The sequence below is a fragment of the Pezoporus wallicus genome, unplaced genomic scaffold, assembly GCF_028554395.1.
Source record: "Pezoporus wallicus isolate ANWC-B61680 ecotype Strahan unplaced genomic scaffold, APGP_CSIRO_Pwel_v1 contig_6354, whole genome shotgun sequence".
Lineage (NCBI taxonomy): Eukaryota > Metazoa > Chordata > Aves > Psittaciformes > Psittacidae > Pezoporus > Pezoporus wallicus.
The window spans coordinates 191,754-210,150 of NW_026638688.1; the positions used below are offsets into that span (position 1 = coordinate 191,754).

The 18,397-nt window shown below is 45.0% G+C and overlaps 1 protein-coding gene across 1 annotated transcript; it reads right to left on the bottom strand.

The window, feature by feature from the left end:
• Window positions 1-11,854: 11,854 nt before the first annotated feature.
• BOD1 (biorientation of chromosomes in cell division 1) lies at window positions 11,855-17,499 on the bottom strand. The gene is made up of 4 exons (XM_057411970.1): window positions 17,149-17,499; window positions 15,715-15,839; window positions 13,717-13,917; window positions 11,855-12,737 (listed from the first exon to the last, which is right to left on the bottom strand). Exons 1-3 carry the CDS (start codon window positions 17,497-17,499, stop codon window positions 13,719-13,721), a joined length of 675 nt encoding a protein of 224 aa, XP_057267953.1. The 3' UTR covers window positions 11,855-12,737; window positions 13,717-13,718.
• Between the last annotated feature and the right edge of the window lie 898 nt (window positions 17,500-18,397).

The window sequence follows — 18,397 nt, forward strand, 5'->3', positions numbered from 1 at the left end:
TTCAATGTTCTATTCTGTTTTTTAACGGACAGTCTGTTCTTGTGGCTGTTAATGCTTTCAAGTACTGCAGCCTCCATTGGTTTGGGGTGTTGTAAAAATGACTTCATTAGCATTTATTTGGTTGTCTGTCTTAGGAAGCAGCCATGATTGATGTGCTCATTGTCCGGACTTTCCAAATGACTTATCTCCATTGTGCCATTCAGTTTTAAGCAACTGTGATGTTTTTTGGGTGTGTGTGGGGCTGGATTTAATCTTCAAAACATTCTTCGAACCTTAATTCTCACAAAGCCAATTTGGGGGGCAGGTTGTTGATGCATTTCCTGTTTTATAAACTGGGGTAATGGGTGCAGAGAGGTGTTACCCCGAGTCAAGCATGACATCCCAGCTGGAGCTGGGATCGGAACAGAGGAGATCCTGGATCCATCCTTGGTGTTGAGGATGTTTTACTTTTGTACACTTCTAGCCTAATGAGGCACAGATTCTAGATGCCATGTGGACAAATGAGCTTAGATAAAAAACTGCTATCTGACACTCTCATCCACACCATTGCAAAGGCAAAAAAACCCCACTTCTCCATCATCAGCATGTGAATGTCTGGATCATCTACATCTACAGTCCAGTAACAACCACTTTGACTAAGCTGTGTCCCTACACAGTGGATGCTGAGAAGGTAGACCAGACGTCTGTGAAATGTGGGTCATTTAGGGGCAAAAGGCCATTCAAGGGTGGCTTCATGCAGAAGCCAGGCTTATTTTGGCATCTGCAGAAACTCTGAGGGAGTTTATCACCTCTGAGTTGCTGGAGCCTGAAAAGACTAGTCCTTTTTTCTATGCTGATAACAGCAGTAATAACTCTATGCCCAAATACCTTTCTTTATTTTCAAGACCCTTTGGTCATTAAAAATAACCCCCTGCTTGAAAACAGTACATGGCAGGGAAATAAACTTGAAAGGCTTTTTCCTACACAAAAATTTTGTTGCCTCTCCTAAAGCCAGTGGAGCTCTGTACTTGGTCTTTTGTAGTCAGCAGAATTAGAAAACACAAGGATAACAGATGGGGGGGGGGGATCAATTCCTAACTGCCCTGAGTTTGATATCAGCAATAATGTCTCTGTTTCACAGGTAGTTCTTCGCAACACACTGAAGTGGATATTAAAGGGGCACAGGCATAGCAGTGCTTACACAGGAGTGAGTCTGCCATGGAAATCTTGCTGCTCTAGGAAGCGATGTCACTGGGTGGTGGCAGTAAATGGCTTAGGAGAGGTTACCAGCCATCCATTGCCCAAATTAGCAAGTCTTAGGGCTAGCTAGTGAGGTCTGTGGGCTAACACTCTGCATGGTTTACCATGGAAGATCCTGCTTTTCCAATGAGATGTACAACTGAGGTGCCAACATTATAAAACAATGAAGACCCCACATTTTGTGTGTATTGGGCTATTGCTGGGTTGGGTTTTTTTAATTATTATTTTTTTCCCCTTTTAATTCCATGCTTAATTCCAGTTCCTGTTCACACTCCCTCCTAAATTGTTATGATTTATTTGTGTTTTATGCCTGCCCTTCTCTCTTCCCAGTGGTGTCTGGATTTCAGGGAAGGATGAAGCAAATTCCACAAATGAAGTCTGATTCTGCAGAATACTACATGTCTGCAGGCAGCTTTGATTTCAGTGAACAGGGTTATCAGCTGTTTGGCACCTTGCAAGTCTGGAGCCCATGTGGGGTGTTGGCTGTAAAAGATGCTATGAAAAAGGGAAAGTACATTGTGCTTGCAAGAACTAAATTTATCACAGTATATTACGTGGCTATTAGTAGAAATTAGTGCAGGATTAGTACCTAGAGAAGAAAAGAGGAGAAAGCAAGTGGATAAGGGACACCTTACATTAGGCACATGTAGCACAGACTGGTTCACAGGGACAGCTGAAAATTCTCGCTCTTTCCTGTTGTTGGATCAGATTCCATTGGTAGAAAGAGGGCAGAGTGCCCCGGGGAAATATCTCAATAGCCCATGGCCCCCTCTGACATCAGGTCAAATATTCCGGGTCACATAACTGAAGGCTGCCTGATGAAACTCAATATTACAATGGATGAAGTGCTTCTGCCACATGGAGCTGATGGGCTCCTGCCCTAACAGACTCAGTACGCTCAGCAGACGCTCAGGGAGAACAGAGGTTTCAGCCCTGGCTGAGCACAGGGCTCGAGCAGGAATGATGGATGAATAAACCTGTCTGGACTTAGGTTAGCGCTGGTGGTCAACAACTGCCAATGGAAGAACAGTGGTGGCAGATGAAAATGTGGCTCTGCTGGGATGGAAGGGAAACAGGGAAGCAATGTTGTGGTTTGGGGAATAGTTTGTACAGAACAAGGAAAAAAAGCTTGAAAAAAATGGGAGCCCTGATGTGCCCAAAAGAGGAAGTGCCACCCTCATCTTGCCCAATGCCACAGTAAATTAAAGCCTGTTAAATGGCTAGGTCCAAAGAGTGAAAAAAGCCAATATTGCACATACTTGAATATGGCCTACAGGCATTCCAGTGAAGAGACTGATCTTGCACCAAGAATATGAAGTGGTCTCCTTTTCCAGTAAAACAAAGCCTAATGTTGCCTCCAAACCCCATTTTCAAAGCTCAAATCACTGTAAATCAATTTCTGCTGCAGATGTCCAAATAAGCCCCATTTCTATCATTTTTTTTTTCAGTAAAAATAGCTTATCCTCTGACATCTGGGAAAGGTGAAGGTGTTGCCAAGTACTGAGCTGTCATAATTTGCTTTCTGATTGTTTAAAGTCCCGTTAGATTTTCTTCTATTATGCTTATTACCATCTTCTTCTAGAAATAAGAGAGTGTGGCTGATGGGAAGGACTCCCATATTCTGCAGAACTGGCACATACTGTTTTACAAACTTATTCCCTGCCTGCAGCCCGAAGCGCATTGCAGGCTGAACTCTTTAACATCTTGAAAGCTCAAAGTAATGTGGAAAAGTAAGATTGAACAGCAAAACCCAAAGCTATTTTTACTGCAGAATTGCTAGTTCAGCTAATAAAACACTCAGAATTTCTAGAACTTTTGAGACCTTCTGAGACTTCATTGCTGCTTAGCTTGCCCCCGATTTTCGTAGAAATAAGTCAGATCTTCATGATGATACGGTGTCAGCAGTATTAATATGTGTTATTTTGCAGAATGAGACAAATGCTGGTGGAAAGTGCAGGATGTGAACGGACTGGTCACAGGCAAGGTGCTGCTACAGCACAGGCGATTTCAATCTTCTCATTTTCAGTCTCCTCCTCCCCATATTCCCCAGCCTTTTTTCTCAAGAACCTTGTTTAGGGGTCTCTGTGCCTATTCAGGCTCAATTCCCTCCAATGAAACTGGTAAAAGCCTCTCCAGTTATTTCTGATGAAAGTCCTGGGATTTTGAGCAATTCCTTGCTATATATCACTTAGCTGCTTTTCAGTGAGAGTGATTTAATTACTATTATGAGCCAGTATCTTGTAAACTTGTTTCTTTTGGATCCCTTTTCCCATCCCCAAGAACATTATTTCCATGCCTTTATTTCTTTTGGATGGGCTTTCACATTGCAACTGCCCTGGGTTAATGCTTGCAGAAGTCTGAACTGATGGTTTGGCTGGGAATATTCTCCATCGATCACTTTCCAGTAACTCCCAGTGACTCAGTGTCCTGCAGGCTGGTATCTGAGCTCTGCCTTCACTTCAGCCCCGTTTCATTAGTATGCTTTTGATTTCACTCTCTGCAGTTAAGTAGAAAGCTCTCGCAGAGGTAAGGGATGACATACATATTACAGCTGCAAAAAATACAAATTATTCATCACAGCTAGATTCAAAGCCATAAAGGCAGCTCTGTCATCTGTCCTACCGCTTCTCAGAGCTGCTCTCTTCGAGATCCTCAAGCCTCCAGAGTAAAGCTGTTCTTCTGGCTGGAACAGGTTTTTCTTCTAGGCATAACAGAAGGAGCTGAGCTTGAGAGGGACAGACTGGCAGGTTTTTATCTGTCCTGGTTAAGACTAATGATTAAGGTGGCTAATCATCTCACAAATGCTTCTAACGGTGAGATGAGTGATAATCAAAGCAAAACCCAGATTTTTCCTTAGGCTTGGAATAATCTGGCTCAGGAAATGCTACAGGGCCACGTTTCTTTATTATGAGGTTGGAAGATTTCCCTGACTTTGGGATAAGTGAGAACTTGTCTCAAATGGCTGCTCACGGGGGACTGATAGTCTGCAGAGGGACCTAATACTTAATTGAAAACATACTCAAATGCATGCTTCCCTGAATTTCTTGTGTCTGCAGTATTGGCCAAGAAATCAGTTGCCTCTTTATACAGGTGCTTTCATGGCCTTCATATAGGCTTCCATCTGCTCTCTGTAGTGGTGCAGACCTGACAGTCCTTGCCCTAAGGATACCATGGCATGGATATGGTTCTTCCACCACGTGGCAGAACCCCATTCACTTTCCTCCTCAGTTTTCATGCACAAATTCCCACTCCAGCTTACTTCAGGCAGCTATGCAGGGCAGTGAGGCCGTGGTAGGGATGTGTGATCCCCCCCAGGGTCTGCATGCCAGCCCCAGTGGTTCCATGAAACCCTGACAGTAAAGCCTGCATTGAAACAAAACCTATTAAAAACTGGCTTGACCAAAGGGACCATGGTGAGCTTTACCCACCAAGCCTCCACTTTGTTCTGCAGAGGAGACTGGCTTGCCAAAACACATGACTTGTGAGAAAATTTGATTTGAGAGTCAGCAAGACTCTTACCCAGATAAATGTTTTACTTCTCACCTAAAAAGCACTGCAGCTTTTGGGATAGCTGTGCCCTGAGGCAACCAACCCTGTTTCAGCCCTGTGGTGAGAGGATGGTGCCAAGTGACAAAATAGCAGCATCTTGGGGATGGAGTTTGGTTTTGATTTGAAAAACTGTGATTTTACGTTCCTCCAACAAAACAAACCACCCCAAACCCATCATGTTTCGAATAATGTATTTTCCCTAAACCCCTTCCTCACCTGTTTGCCCTGCCCTTTGCAGAGGGCAGCCTGCAAAGGGGAAGCTTTGCAAACCCACCACCCGAGAGCCAGCACCTAAATCCTGCGGCTGCCAAATCCCACCCGACAGCCGCGGTACCCCCGGCCGTGCACGTCAGCAGTGGCGGCTTGGGGGGTGGCAAGATGGGTTAAATAACAGTGGAATAAGGCACGCTGCCTCCTCAGCACCGTCCCCCCCAGCACGCTGGAGCGGGTGTCTGCTGGACCCCTGTGGCTCTCTGGTGGCAGCTGGAAAGCTGATGTAAAGCTCTTCAAGATGGAGCAATGTACCCGCTGGTACAGTGCCAGTACCCCAGAGAAACGATGCTGGGCTTGGCCCTGTTTAAAAAGGGAAAAGAAATCTGCCCCTATAATAACCACTGAGGGTGGCTGCTGGACACCCCCACTCCTTGTACCTCCGTGACATCCCTGGAGGAAAGGGGTGGGATATTTTGGGGAGCAGAATTAGCCTTGGGGACCTGCCAATTCTGTGTTCCCAAGCCAGTGGCAACATGGAACCTTCAGGTATAACCTATGCAGCCAGCTGGTGCCAAATTCCACTTTTCCGTGCCATTTCAGGAAAGATGAGCTTTTGCAGCAGATTATGGCGAAGTCCAGGTTCCCCTGAAGGAAGTGGAAACTGAGGCAGGGTTGCAGATAGCTGGTTGCCCTTTTTGCAGGTGAAGCAGGGTGGCTTTTACTCTGGGAGGTGTTTGGGGTGGGGTGGGAAGGGAAGATAATGGCTCAGGTGTGCCCTGGGTGAAGGTGAGATCAATTGCTTAGCAGAATCCCTGCAGCAGACAGATGGGGAGCACAGTGTGTGCGCCAGTGTCTGGGGAGTGAAGCAGATGGCTCTCCAGAGCAAGGTAGGTTTGAATTGGACTTTATTTGGGTTTCCTATGTTAGTAGGGTGCTTTTTGCAAAGTCTTGCATTTGTAACATGGTTTTTGCTAGCTGGAGAAGCCATTGAATGGAAGGTGTGGAGGTCAGGCTGGTGCTGGAGACCAGTCAGGAGCTGGTGTTGGAGACCTCTGAGCCTGGTTCTCTTAGTTGAAGCAGTCCCTGTTTTACTGTGTTTTGATGGTAGAAGTTGAAGAAAACTGCGTGGAGGAATAAGTCTTAGCAGGAGGAGCTGGTGGAGGTGAATGCTGTTACATGAGGGTAAGGAGGGGGGTGATTAACGTGTTGGTGTCTCACAGGGAGTGCTGTGGAGGAAGAGTTATGGCTGGGTTTTCCTTTCTTTTGCTGCAGTTGTGCTGCCCCCTTGTTGAAAATGTGAAATTTGATGAGTGTTCTCTGAAGCAGGATTGTTTTATCTCCCTTTTGCAGAGTTGCAATGGAATATGGAACTCACAGGTATCATGGCTTTCTAATTCTGCTACAAATCCCTTCCAAAATGGATGCATTTACTGTATGAAGTTGTTTGGATTTCCCAAAGGTCCCAACTCTGCAAAGTAAACTGCAGCCATCTGATTCTTTGTAGGGCCAAGACCTGGTTTGGGGATTTTCTTTTCTAAGTGATCAGGTTTCTGTTATCAGTGCACAAGGCACTGATTTCCTGGGATGAGAATCAGCATGATACCGTCAGTGAAACGTGAGGTCCTCACAGTCCTTTAGCCTGGTCGGGTGGGTTGGACTTGTTGCATTTTGCTGTGGTGCCTTTCCCTGGGCCTGGTCCAGTGCTGGAGGGAATTTCTGGTGGAGGCAGCTCCCAGTCTGATGGCTGAGGTAGCGCATTTCTCTGTGCCGTGGCTTCTGACGGTGTCTAGACAAGGGCAGTTACTGCTGGGCTGGTTACTGCCCAGTCATGTTTCCGAGGCTGACTTGGCGCTGATGTGGGCTCAGCCCTTGAATCACAAAAATGCAAGAGCTGAAGCTATGATTCCGATACCATCTCATGGCACTACCATTTGCACCCTCAGGCACTGCTACTACTGCTATGGCCTCAGTCTTGTTCACGCTGGACCAGATCAGTGAATTACTGATTGGGGCAGGTCAGAATTTACAATTTCACATCCTAAATCTGTGTTCTCATCCATGATCACTTAGGCTGTTCACTTTTCTCCCCAGGCTCTCCCTAATCCCAATTGATACTTGTCTCTGACTATTAATCCACTTGAGAAGTTACAATACCTGTTGTGTGATTTGCTTTAGACAAGTACAGTCAGAGTTCATGGAAGTGCTTTGTGAGAGCTGCCTCCACACCTTGCAGAGCTGATTCACTCCGGAGTCAGCAAAGGCTTTGGAGTCCTGTATCTGCTCAGGTTTTGTAAGAAGGCATCAAGGCTGAGAAATGAAGTAATGGTTTATCTCCCTCTTATGGCCAGATTCAGAATGGCTACGCTACAGAAGCTTTTTGGTAGGGAGGAAAGGGAGCAGGGAGTACCTGCACTTGTGAGCTTTGGTGGTGTGGACATGGGGAACCCTGACTGCTCGCAAGGAGTTAAACTGACCTCTCTTTAAGAAACCTGATAAAATATATTTTTCACTACAGTATAAACAGGAAAATATCTGTGAAAGAGTTAAACTGCTCCAGTACCTTCTGAGTTTGAACTGGTTTCCAGTTAGCAAAAAGCTCAGCAGAGATTGTAGCTATACCTTGTATGTTGAAAAAGAAGGTGCTGTTAGAAAACTTGGCTGGTAACCAGTGATGCCCAAGGTCCCAGAGTAGTGGTGCTCTTGAAGCAGGTGGCTTATGAGCAGCCTTGAGACCATGGGTGCTGCTCTTTCTCTTCCTACTGATGTGGTGAAAAGAGAGTAAAATGGTCCATTAAATATTCCAAGTATGGTTTCTAACCCTCCTTGTGCCCCTTCCTTTGGCCAAGATCAAAATGATATATTCAGAGCCCTCTCTTCCTGGCGTACTGGCTGTGCCTCATTAAAACCAGTCATGCTTGTCCTAAAACCAGGAGAGGAAGTGGAGCTGGATGCGGTTTGGGTTCAAGGCCTCTATGTTGTTTCCAGCATGGGTTCAGACTACTTTGGCAATGACTAGCTTGGTATCTGGGGCAGGGGTTGTTCTGACCCGCTGCCCTGACAGGGGCCAAGTTTGATATTTCTCTGTGCCAAGGATTCAGAGTTGTGGTTTGGACATGCCTTCGATAGGTCAGGATTATTCCCCTTTCCTGGAGAGGGGTTTTGTTGCCTGACCTGAAGGCTGGGAATCTGGGAATGTGTCACTCACTCATCTGGTGTCAAGATTCAAAACTGGTCTGGTTCCAAAATCTGTAATAAATTTTGAACTTGGAACTGCATTTCCATGATGTGGCAGTACTTGAGGGATGAGTAAGGCCTATGTACCACTGAGTGAAGGCAGCAAAGATGAGTGATCTAACATGTTACTCTTTCTCATTTGGCTGTTCTCCTTCACCAGATACACTTGAATTTAGGTGTTCAGTTACAGAGGTCTGATCTAACAAACCTGCTTGTGGTTCTTCAGGGATGGATTTGGAGACTTGGGTTGGGTTCACCTCTGCCAGAAGGAGACATCATGCTACTTCTAAGATGGGATGTGGTTATAAACATCAGAACTGTTGCTGGAAAATATAGGCTGGTTTAGACAAAAGCTAAATATATAATGGCAGTTCTGATTCTACTTCTTTTAGTGAAGTCTGCTTGAGTCAGTGTCTGACTTGCCAATGGACTAGATACTACTCAAATAGCTGATGAGGGCAGGGAACTGGTTGGGCTTGAATTGCTCTGTTGCTAATCTGTTTCAGGTAAAACTGGAAAAAGCATCTCTGGAGTTGTCACAGAAGAGCTACATAGATGTAGGGGTACCCTGCTCTTCCTTATTCTTCCCCCAACTTAAGATCAGGGTGGACTTTTTGCTTTACTGTATTTTAATCATATGGAATGTGGGATAATTCCTTTTATAGCCAAGCAACAGCTAGAATTTGACACATTACCTTTATATGCCCCTTGGTTGTGATTGATAAGTGCCAGGATGATTGACATGGCAACACAATCCTTCTAGGTACGTTTGTGGCTTTGGGTGGGCATTTTTCCCCCTTCATAGGGCTAGTGATGAAACTGGATTCAATCCATCTGCTTCCAGTTCTGGAGTCAATCAAACACTAAATGGCATAACAAAAAGCTAGTCTGGCCAACAAGATGTGAGTTTCAAGATTATTCTGTGGGACTTCAGCTGTAGTATCTAATCCTTAAAACTTGTATGGTAAATCGCACCTTACTGGTCTGTGTATCTATATTGACATGTGTATTCCTTTCATTCCATTTTCATAATATTGGACCTAAATACAGCATCTTACTCCCTCCCCACTCCAGAACTTACATAGGAGGGTAAAGTTGGCTTCCATTTACAGGCAAGCAAATAGGTAAAACAACAGCCACAGACGTGGCTGTAGACCAGCAGGACTCTGCAGAGAACTTGTACTCCCTAGTTCCTAGTCTAGTGTCTACCTGCTGAGCTAGGCTGGCTCCTGGGGGTCTGGACTCTGACGTTTCCATAGGGCAGAGCAGCCATGCTCAGGCTCATGTTCATGCTCGTGCTCATGCAAGGCTGGTTTTCCAAGAATGCAACACAAACTCTCTGCATGTTTTCTTTAAACTTCAGCTGGTCTCTTGTGACTGGGCAGAAGCAAATGCACAGGACTGGGGCCGGCAGAGCCAAGGAGGCAGAGAATCTTTACAGCTCCTTCACATTAATACTGTATCTGATGAAGAAATGCTGCAGTCTCTTGAAACTTATAAAAAGCATGAACCTATTCATCTGAGAAAGCAAATTCAAAGTACTAAATGACTGTCCAGGAAACAGGAACAGCCAATTTCAATGTGAGAAGGACTCTTGAGATCAAAGGGAAGGCCCATTTGATCCACTGAGGCTCACTCTCCTAATATACTGCCCTGCCCCTTCAGGTCCACAAAGGCAACTAATTGCTTCCTGAATTGCTCAAGTGTCTTAGACCTGTGTGCCTCACAAGGCTCTTCAGACTTTATTTACCATATCCAGTGTAGGGATGTAAACTGACTGATATGCTAACTTTAGCCCAACATCCTACTACACAAATGAACAATTTGAATTCTACAGTAGGTACAAACTTGTTCTTTTGTTCTGGTATAAAGATGTCTCTAGTATCATTTAAGGCTGGAATCCAGTTTCTATCAGTTGCCAGAAACGTTTGTATATAATCAAAAGGCACTACCTACTGTTTCTTCATCATTATAAGGACTTTGTGGCTTTTTTCACTGCCCCATTAGATGTAAGGCATGCACCCAAAGCTTGTTACTTCCAAGGCTCTGATCCAAACCAAGAACTTCAGAGCCCAAACATCAAAGACTATGATCCCAAATGTGGTTTGGCTGTCTAATATCATTAGGTGCCTCAGTTCTGATCTGAAAGTTCCCATAGTCACTGCAGTCATGCACTGTGCCTAGGCTGAGACCAACAAAGGCACAGCCCTACACACACAGAGCAGTGGCACAGCATTAGTGTTTAGTTCAGAGTTTAACACAGCCTCACATTCAGAGAGAGAACAACAGAAAAACCTCTCAACTACAGTGACTGAATCTTTTCTCCTTCACTCATCTGTTACAGCAGTTCTCAGAGGTAGAACACACAGGTTCAGATTCCTTCTTCACTGCAGTAAATCAAGCTCCACTCCCTACTTTTTAATGTCTCTGCTCCCTAAGTACTGCTGCTGTAATGCAGAATTTGTTCTCGGAACCCTTTTCACTTGCTCTTTCTAGACTCTTGGAACTTCTTTTTCTCCCTACTGCATAAATGGCTCAGTTTCAAAACAGTGGTCGAGACAAGCTACCAGGAGGTAAAAGACAGATCTTTTCCTGCCAAGAGCTGCCCTTAAGGCTCCAAGAGAAAATACCTACTACTGATTTGGAGAGCAGTCTTTAACCACCAAATCAACATGCAGTTGAGAGCCTTTTCCTCACATACCCCTCATCCTGTTTTATAGCAGGAACACAGACTATGAAAAAAGATTCAAGCCACACATCCCGAGTTTTTCAAACTATATCAGGAAGGTTATAGCCAGTACATTACTGAAAAGTACAGGCATTTAAGTTCCCATTTTGACAGGAATGGAATAAAAATATTGATGGAAAAATCGTGTGTCAGCAGGACTACACAGCACTGTGCAGAGTACAATCTTACTGCAGTGAAGTTCTCAGAGCTCTCTTGTGAAGGGTTTAAAGTACCAGGTGTTCTTGTCTCCATTTCTGCATGTAACTGTGTTGAGACAAGGTACTAAGCAAAGTAAGTTAGCTACTGAATTGAACCACAGCATTGATCTTCCCTACAAATTACCTGGTCTGAAAGGAAGCAGAGTATAGCAGGAATTGCATCTATTTGCATACAAGGTCTATGGGTAAGGCCACAGCTAAGGTATGTAACCCATCAATAGCAAGGATTCAGACATTGCTGTGTTAGTCAATGACAGAAGCACATATTAGTTTCTTAAAAGACTGCTGTCTGAACAGAAAAAAGAATAGCTCTAGCCTATTGCCAAGACTGTTTTCTTTTCAAAAGGCAGAACATGCTATTACCATCACTAGCACAAGATTGAACTTACTCAAGATTTATATACATCATTAATGATGTGAGATAAAGTCAGTTCATTTCTTTGATACTTTGTATTTTTTTCAGAGACACCTTATCTGGATAGTAATACCAGTATCCATCTTATTTCATAATAACTTCTACTAATAACCCCATGTTGTCAGATGTGGATTCATCTATGAGCTGTGTAAGGCCACATTTCCACCAGGTTTCCAGCAATCAGGACTCCTGGATTTCTATAGTTTTTTCCTTGAGAATAAAAACCAAAACCAAAAACCACTCTGGAAAAGCTAGGAGTCAGAGATGGGTTTTGAAGTCTTTTATTGCAAAAGGTATGGACATTTGCTGGCAGAATACTTGATCACATTCTCTATTTGACTGTCATCCAGAGGACACTGCATGCATTCAAGCTGAAAGCATAGGACAGTTTCCACTAGGCACCTGAGAAATTTCACAGGAAAGAAAAGTCTTTCAAGTTGAAAGAGAGAAGTTTCAAACTGATCACCTACCCTGGTGCCCTTTGCTCCCCCCCCAGTTACCTGGGAAATAAGAATTAAATCAGCTATAGTCATAGCCAACTGTAAACATTTCCCTGCAATGCAACAGAAATTATTTACATAATTGATCCTGAAGTGTTCTTTCCAGTTTCAAACAGGAAATGTCTTTATTAAAGCAGGCAGTGCAATGAGTTGCACCTAACTTGGCACCTACTACTCAATGCTGCGCTATGCAGCAGAGGTGTATGATGCTTCCTCTTACCTGGCTTATATCAAAGCAAATCTGACAGCTCTTACTTGGTGTCTAAGAGACTATGCCACCCCAAAACATCTTTCTTCCCGCTCCCAAGTCTAGTATCATCTCAAGCCACTTCCCAACCCTCTTCAGACACCAACTCCCTTTCTCTTCCCACACCCTTGCCTGAAGGCATGATTAACAAGAATACATGCTGCTCTCTGTACTGCAGTTAATAACAAAAGTATCTTCACGCTTTGTCTACCCCTCCACATGCAGAACTCCAAGTGCATCTGAACTTCACTGATTTCAGTGCCTTCCCACAGGTCTGATAAAGGTTATTCATCTTTGGCAGACAGCATTCCTGCACCAAATGGAACAAGTAATCCATTGCCAATCTAACAGGACACGCATTTTGCAACGGCAGCTGCTTAGTAACAGGAACTCGCTGCAAGAAAAAAAGAGAGTTTAGAGGATGGTGCCTTCACAAATAAATGCATTTGAATAAAGAATAAATTAGAGTATATTAATTAACAGCTGCACTTAGCTGTAGGTTATAATGGACTTCAAATAACTTAAACCAAACAAGGTTCAAGGTACTAAGGCTGCAAGTCACAGATAACAATTCACAATTAACTTCCTTTCATGCAGCATGATTTTACATTCTCCAGCAAAGCTGCGGATTGTAATTTTCCATCAAGACAGTGGTTCCTCAGTAATAAGCATGTGGGCCTCAAATCAACACTATGATACAGGGCCTTAGCAGAGATGGGTGCATAGTCATTTGTGTTAAGACAGAGTAGCAGTTATAGCCCCCTGAGGTCCCTTGAGTTATTTTAAAGCCACAATGAACTTGTTTTCAACAAAGGCATCTGGAAAGACATAGGTTGATCTATTTAAATCAGTCAGCTTGGAACAAACAGTTATTCACTTCCAGAGATATTACCCTTAGTCCAGCAATGACAATTCAACACTCCAGTGTATGTTCTGAAGAACAGCTACCTAAAACTTTCAATGCGAAAGCACAATAACTCATCACCTCTACTTTCAGTTGTATTTCAGTATATATATTTTTAATCCATTTGATATTGTTCTAAATGTTATCCAGCCAATTCCATGAAAATTACTGCTGGATATGCTTTTAGTGGAATAAATGGCCTTTTGGCCTGATCCAAAATTGACACTGGAAGAGTCTAGTGTTCCTTGACAGCTGTTTTACATCATACCTATGTCTTCAGTCCTAATCTGTTTTTAGCAGACACTTCAGTGGAAGCAGCTCAGAATGACTGTGACATTGACAACATGCTGATGATTAAAGTGTTGTATTTTTCCTGGTTTGACAGGGAGGACATCTCTATCTTGCATTCTGCAAACTACAGAGATGAGGTACATGAAAGATGTGAGTAATAAATGCAGGGATACAAGACCTTTAGGAGGCATCCTGAGATGGAGCAGGAGGATCCTTGTTCTCAGGCTCTGGAGGAGGAGCTGGCACACTTTCCTCTTTCTTTTGTGCAGCCAAAAATTCATGAATTGCCCTCTCTATCTGGGGCCTGAAGATGTGGTTTAGTTTTGGATCCACCACCTGAGAAATAATTCTGTCCACTCCAGCTTCCAGCATTCCTGACCTTGAACAAAGACAAAGGAGTCATTCAGCTGCTCTGAAAAACTTCTCCCCAAACTCCTCCAGTAATTCTCCAGAGCCCTCCAGTCAACTGCAATTAGCATTAACATGGTGAGAACTGCAGCCCACTCAGTAGATCCTTAACAGGGGGCTGTTTCAAGCACCTATTTTCCACCCAACCCCCTCTGACTTCTCCCTACAGAATTAACAACTGACATCTGGTCCCCCAGGTACTCAAATGGCACGTTGGACAAGAGCCACTTTAATAGGGCTCATGTAGAAATGAGGTCAACATGAAAGCAAACAAACATATTTTGGCACAAACAAGGGAAACAAGCTATTCTGAGGAGGAGGGCAGGTGAAAGTGCAGTCTTTTTTTTTTTTTTTGGCTGTCTGGAGGGAGAAAAGGCCTGCCCCCTAATAACATTGCTGTCACTCATTCCTTATAACTGTTAGTCTAGACAGATGGGTATTAATTATAAAAACAAGCACATGTAGCATACAGAAAAGTTTCTGGAACTGAAAACTAGTAACTGAAGTGACTTATTACTTCAGGGGCTGCGTCAGACTCTTGGATTGTGGGGCACAGGCTGCCTAGCAGGCTTAAGTCATGTCTGCAAGGGAGCAGGGGACAGGAAATGGAGATGTTGCCTGCTGCTTGGAAAAGCAGCCACAAGACTAATAAGGCCATGAATGTTGTGAGTGAGTGGGTACAGGGTCACGGCACATCATGTCACCTCCAAGTAACAGCACACCTGTATGTATGCCTGCAACGAAGGACATACACATCTGGACAGCCTAAGCACTCAGCCGTGCAACTACAGGAGTGATAGGGACCCTCCAAACTCCCTAATACTGTCTGCCTATGGCCTACTTAAAGGGAGCATGCTACATTCTTCTCATTACAGGCTCCCTGATTTAACATTTTTCAGTTGTCCACTTCATTCTAGTGGTAGCCTAACATGAAATAAAAGGAAGCATTTAGTGACAAATATGTCTCAAGGACAGGAAATTCTGTACTTCCAGTGAACACCCCCTTCTCTAATTACAGATTAAACAAACTAATAGTGATTTACAGATTCCATCAAGTACTCTGAAATATGGTTTCTTCTGTGTGTGAGACAATCTAATAACATTTCCTTATAAGCATAAAGTTCCATTATCAAGTTCCCTACTGCCCCTCTACCCACAACTTTTACTATTTATCTTTTATCTACGATTTTTAGTTAAAGAAGCTAAGGCTCCTACTTCAGGCTGCAGTGAATTAGTAGCAAGAGATAATAACCCTAAGTCTCTAAGCAGCATAGTTTAAGCTGGCTTTCCTGTAATGCTGGAAATGTAACATCTTGAATAGCTGTACAGAAGCTATCCTCTGCTGCATGAAATCAGCCTAGCCCAGTGCGATTACTGCCTGCTAGTGGTCAGAGTCTACCTAAACAAGCTTTGGCACTTCAGGATTTTTTCTTTAAGTGATGTAGGCTCTTTTCTGAAGATAAAGGTCATTCAGGTCGGTACAGTTTTGCCAGCAGGCACAGTGATGGCTATTTGCAGTAATAACTTGGCTAGATAGCTAAGTATTTCATCATGCTACTCGAACTCATCAACATACAGATTTCGGGTAAAGCAGTACTATAAGCATTTTAATGAGGCTTAAGACTGCACCCACAATTACAATGAAATTTGTGAAAGCACAAGAGAAACTGTTGTGAAAAACTTAAATCTGTACATTCTTACTTGACTTAGATATTTAGACATTATTTATGAAATAGCATCATTATTTTACAGAATGTTGCTTACTTACTGAATCACACTCTGCCTTAGCCCATTTCGTAACTGGTTTTTGTTCATTGCTGGATTCCATTCCTGTTTGTCCAGGTGGGTCGATACAAAGTTGTCTACTTTCTGCCTCAAATTTTGATAGGCTGGCTAAAAAAAAAGGAACAGGCCAGTTAAACAGCTTAATGATCTCAAAGAATCCCCTGCCAGAGTCCTTCATAATACACCTTTTGTCATGTACACTACTGTTCTCTGTCTGTATTCCCCAGCCTTTCAAGTTCTGAACAAAGGTAACCTTGTTTTACCTAAGAACACAACTAGTAACTGCAAAGAACAGTCAGTGTGCTATCATAATAATTCAAACAGCTGGGTAGACTGCCTTTAAAATTTTGTCTACTTGTAGTATTACTTGGTGAAATGCAAACAGCCCGTGCAGACAGGAATTTAACGTTACAGCAGAGTTCTTGTTGTCTGGAAATGCTCCATCACAGAATTCCAGGAAACTGGGCAAGTAATACTGTCACTAACAAAGAACTTGATTATTTGTTTCTGTGATACTAATAAAAAGATGATCAGAATTATGCGAGTTCTATCAGTGGAGACTTAATTCTAGTGAACAGGAAATGAACTAACAAACATATATAAATACATAGGAACCTGGTGCTGTGCCAGGAAAGGCCAATAAAGTGGCAACATTTGTATTTCAGAATTTGAGATGTATATGGGATGATGAATGAAAGGGCTGGTAACAGAGGTGCAGTATCTGCCCTGGGCAGTGTATATCTACCCTGGCAAAGCTGCTCAGTTATGGCTGCTCTGTGCAGGTGACCTGACAGCTTCAGGAATGCCTTTGCAATGGCCACTGGTGAGGCCTAGAATGATAATTGCAGGTCCCAGGAGTTTTGTTGGAAGTTTAAAGATTTTGGACAGCAAAACACCTGTGTTCACTTTTGATAGGGCAGTCATGAACAGCCCAACTTCAGTACTGCCAACAAATGCTCAGGAGCTCATGCTGTGACTGAGGAAGAAATTAGTTTAAAACAACAGCCTGAGAACATCATGAAAGAAAAGTTAAATGTTTTGGAAATGTGGGAATTATGCTCAAGAGGAGGGGTGTTCTTAAGGGAAACCTAATGAGGACTGGGCTAGAAAAGGAAGTCTGAGCCTATGCTCTGGTCTGTTTCTCCTCTGGGGTGCTGCTACCACCTCAAGCCAGGAGCCGCTCCATAGAGGCCTAATAAGCACCGACCGCAGGGCGGGTGTGCAGCCCCACCGCACAGCAGCTTCTGCCCGCCACCCTGGCGGCCTTCCCCGTCTCGGGGGCGGGACACCGTGCGCAAAGGGGAAGGGACGTGGATGTTCCTTCGGCCAACGGGAGCCGGGTTCCAGCGGTGCTGCCCTGGGAGGACACCCAGGGCTCCCTGGGGGCCGGCAGGCCCGCCCGGTCCGGCCGCGGTACCTTTGTGTCCACGTCGGCCAGGCAGTCCCTGCGGAAGCCGTCGAAGAGGCCGCGGCTCTTGAGCTGCTCCACGATGATGGCGATGAGCTGCGCGTCGCCGGGGGGCAGGGAGGCCGGGTCGGTGGCGCCAGGCCCTGAGCCTGAGGCCGCTCCTCCCGCTCCCCCTCCGCCGCCCGCTCCTCCGCCTCCCCCGCCGGGGGCTGCCCCGCCGGCGCCGCCGCTGTCGGACATGGCCCACGGCCTGCGCCCAGGGCCCGCCAGCGGCTGCGGCCCGCTCCCTCGCGGTCCCCGGTACTGCGACCGTCGCCTGCGGCGCGCTGAGTTCTCCGTAATCCTGACGGCGCGCTGCATCAAGGGGAGGCGAGTCCTCCCAAGGAGGTGCAGTTACAGGCCACAGGGCCGCTGAGCTCGCATAGCCACGGCCCAGGAGAACTACAAATCCCAGGGTGCAGCGCGACCGCACACCCACAATGCGGCGCAAGGGTGGCCGCGCTGGTTTCGTGACGCATCTTGGGAATTGTAGTTCGACAGGGTGCGTGCCGCTCCGGGTTGTGCCGCAGCGCAGTCGGTCAGGCTCCGCCGCACGGGTGCTGTCTGCGCGGAAGGGGGTTCCGGGAGATGCGGCTCGGTGGTTCGGGTTCCCCGTCCTCGGGAGGCTCTCAGGTTCCTCAGAGGATACCTGTCAGGCTGTGGCTCCGGTGGCGTAGTTAGCACTAGGTGTAAATACAGAATAGAGTTCAGTGGCATCATCCTGGATTTCCGCCGGGATCCGAGTTTCGCTCATCGCACTGCTGGCAAAAGGGAGGGCAGAATCAAAAGCCTGCCCAGTACCAGACCCTGCAGAGGGAATAAACAACGGCTTCTGTTAATGGGGCTTTCTCTGTTGTGTGTGCATAGACTAGGGGTGTCATTTATTGTTCTGTTTACATCTGCAAGCTACAGCTAGTGCATTAGTTTTATTTCTTTCCTACTCACACTGTAAAGAAGAACTGAACTCATCAGGATACTCCCATCCTAACACAGGCGGATAAGCCGTGTGCAAATGTAATAATACAGTCCTCCACAAAGGTGCACTGCGTGGGTGCATCCTCACTTTTTTTTCTGTATACTATTCAATGAGCAGAAGGATGGCAACAGTTTGCCTGCCACGCATTGTCCTCCTCTACCTGATTAAAATTCAGCAGCTCTCAGAAGCGGTTTAAGCTGTCCCTTTCCATCTGGCAGTTTTGAGGACAGAAGAGAGTTAAAA

Bases quoted from the DNA above. Each gene is read 5' to 3' on its own strand.
- BOD1 (XM_057411970.1), bottom strand. From the start codon at position 17,499: ATGCAGCGCGCCGTCAGGATTACGGAGAACTCAGCGCGCCGCAGGCGA. The intron at 15,840-17,148 runs GTACCGCGGCCG...CTTTTTTTTTAG, and splicing joins TGGCCGACGTGGACACAAAG to CCAGCCTATCAAAATTTGAG. The intron at 13,918-15,714 runs GTAAGTAAGCAA...TCTTTGTTCAAG, and splicing joins CTAAGGCAGAGTGTGATTCA to GTCAGGAATGCTGGAAGCTG.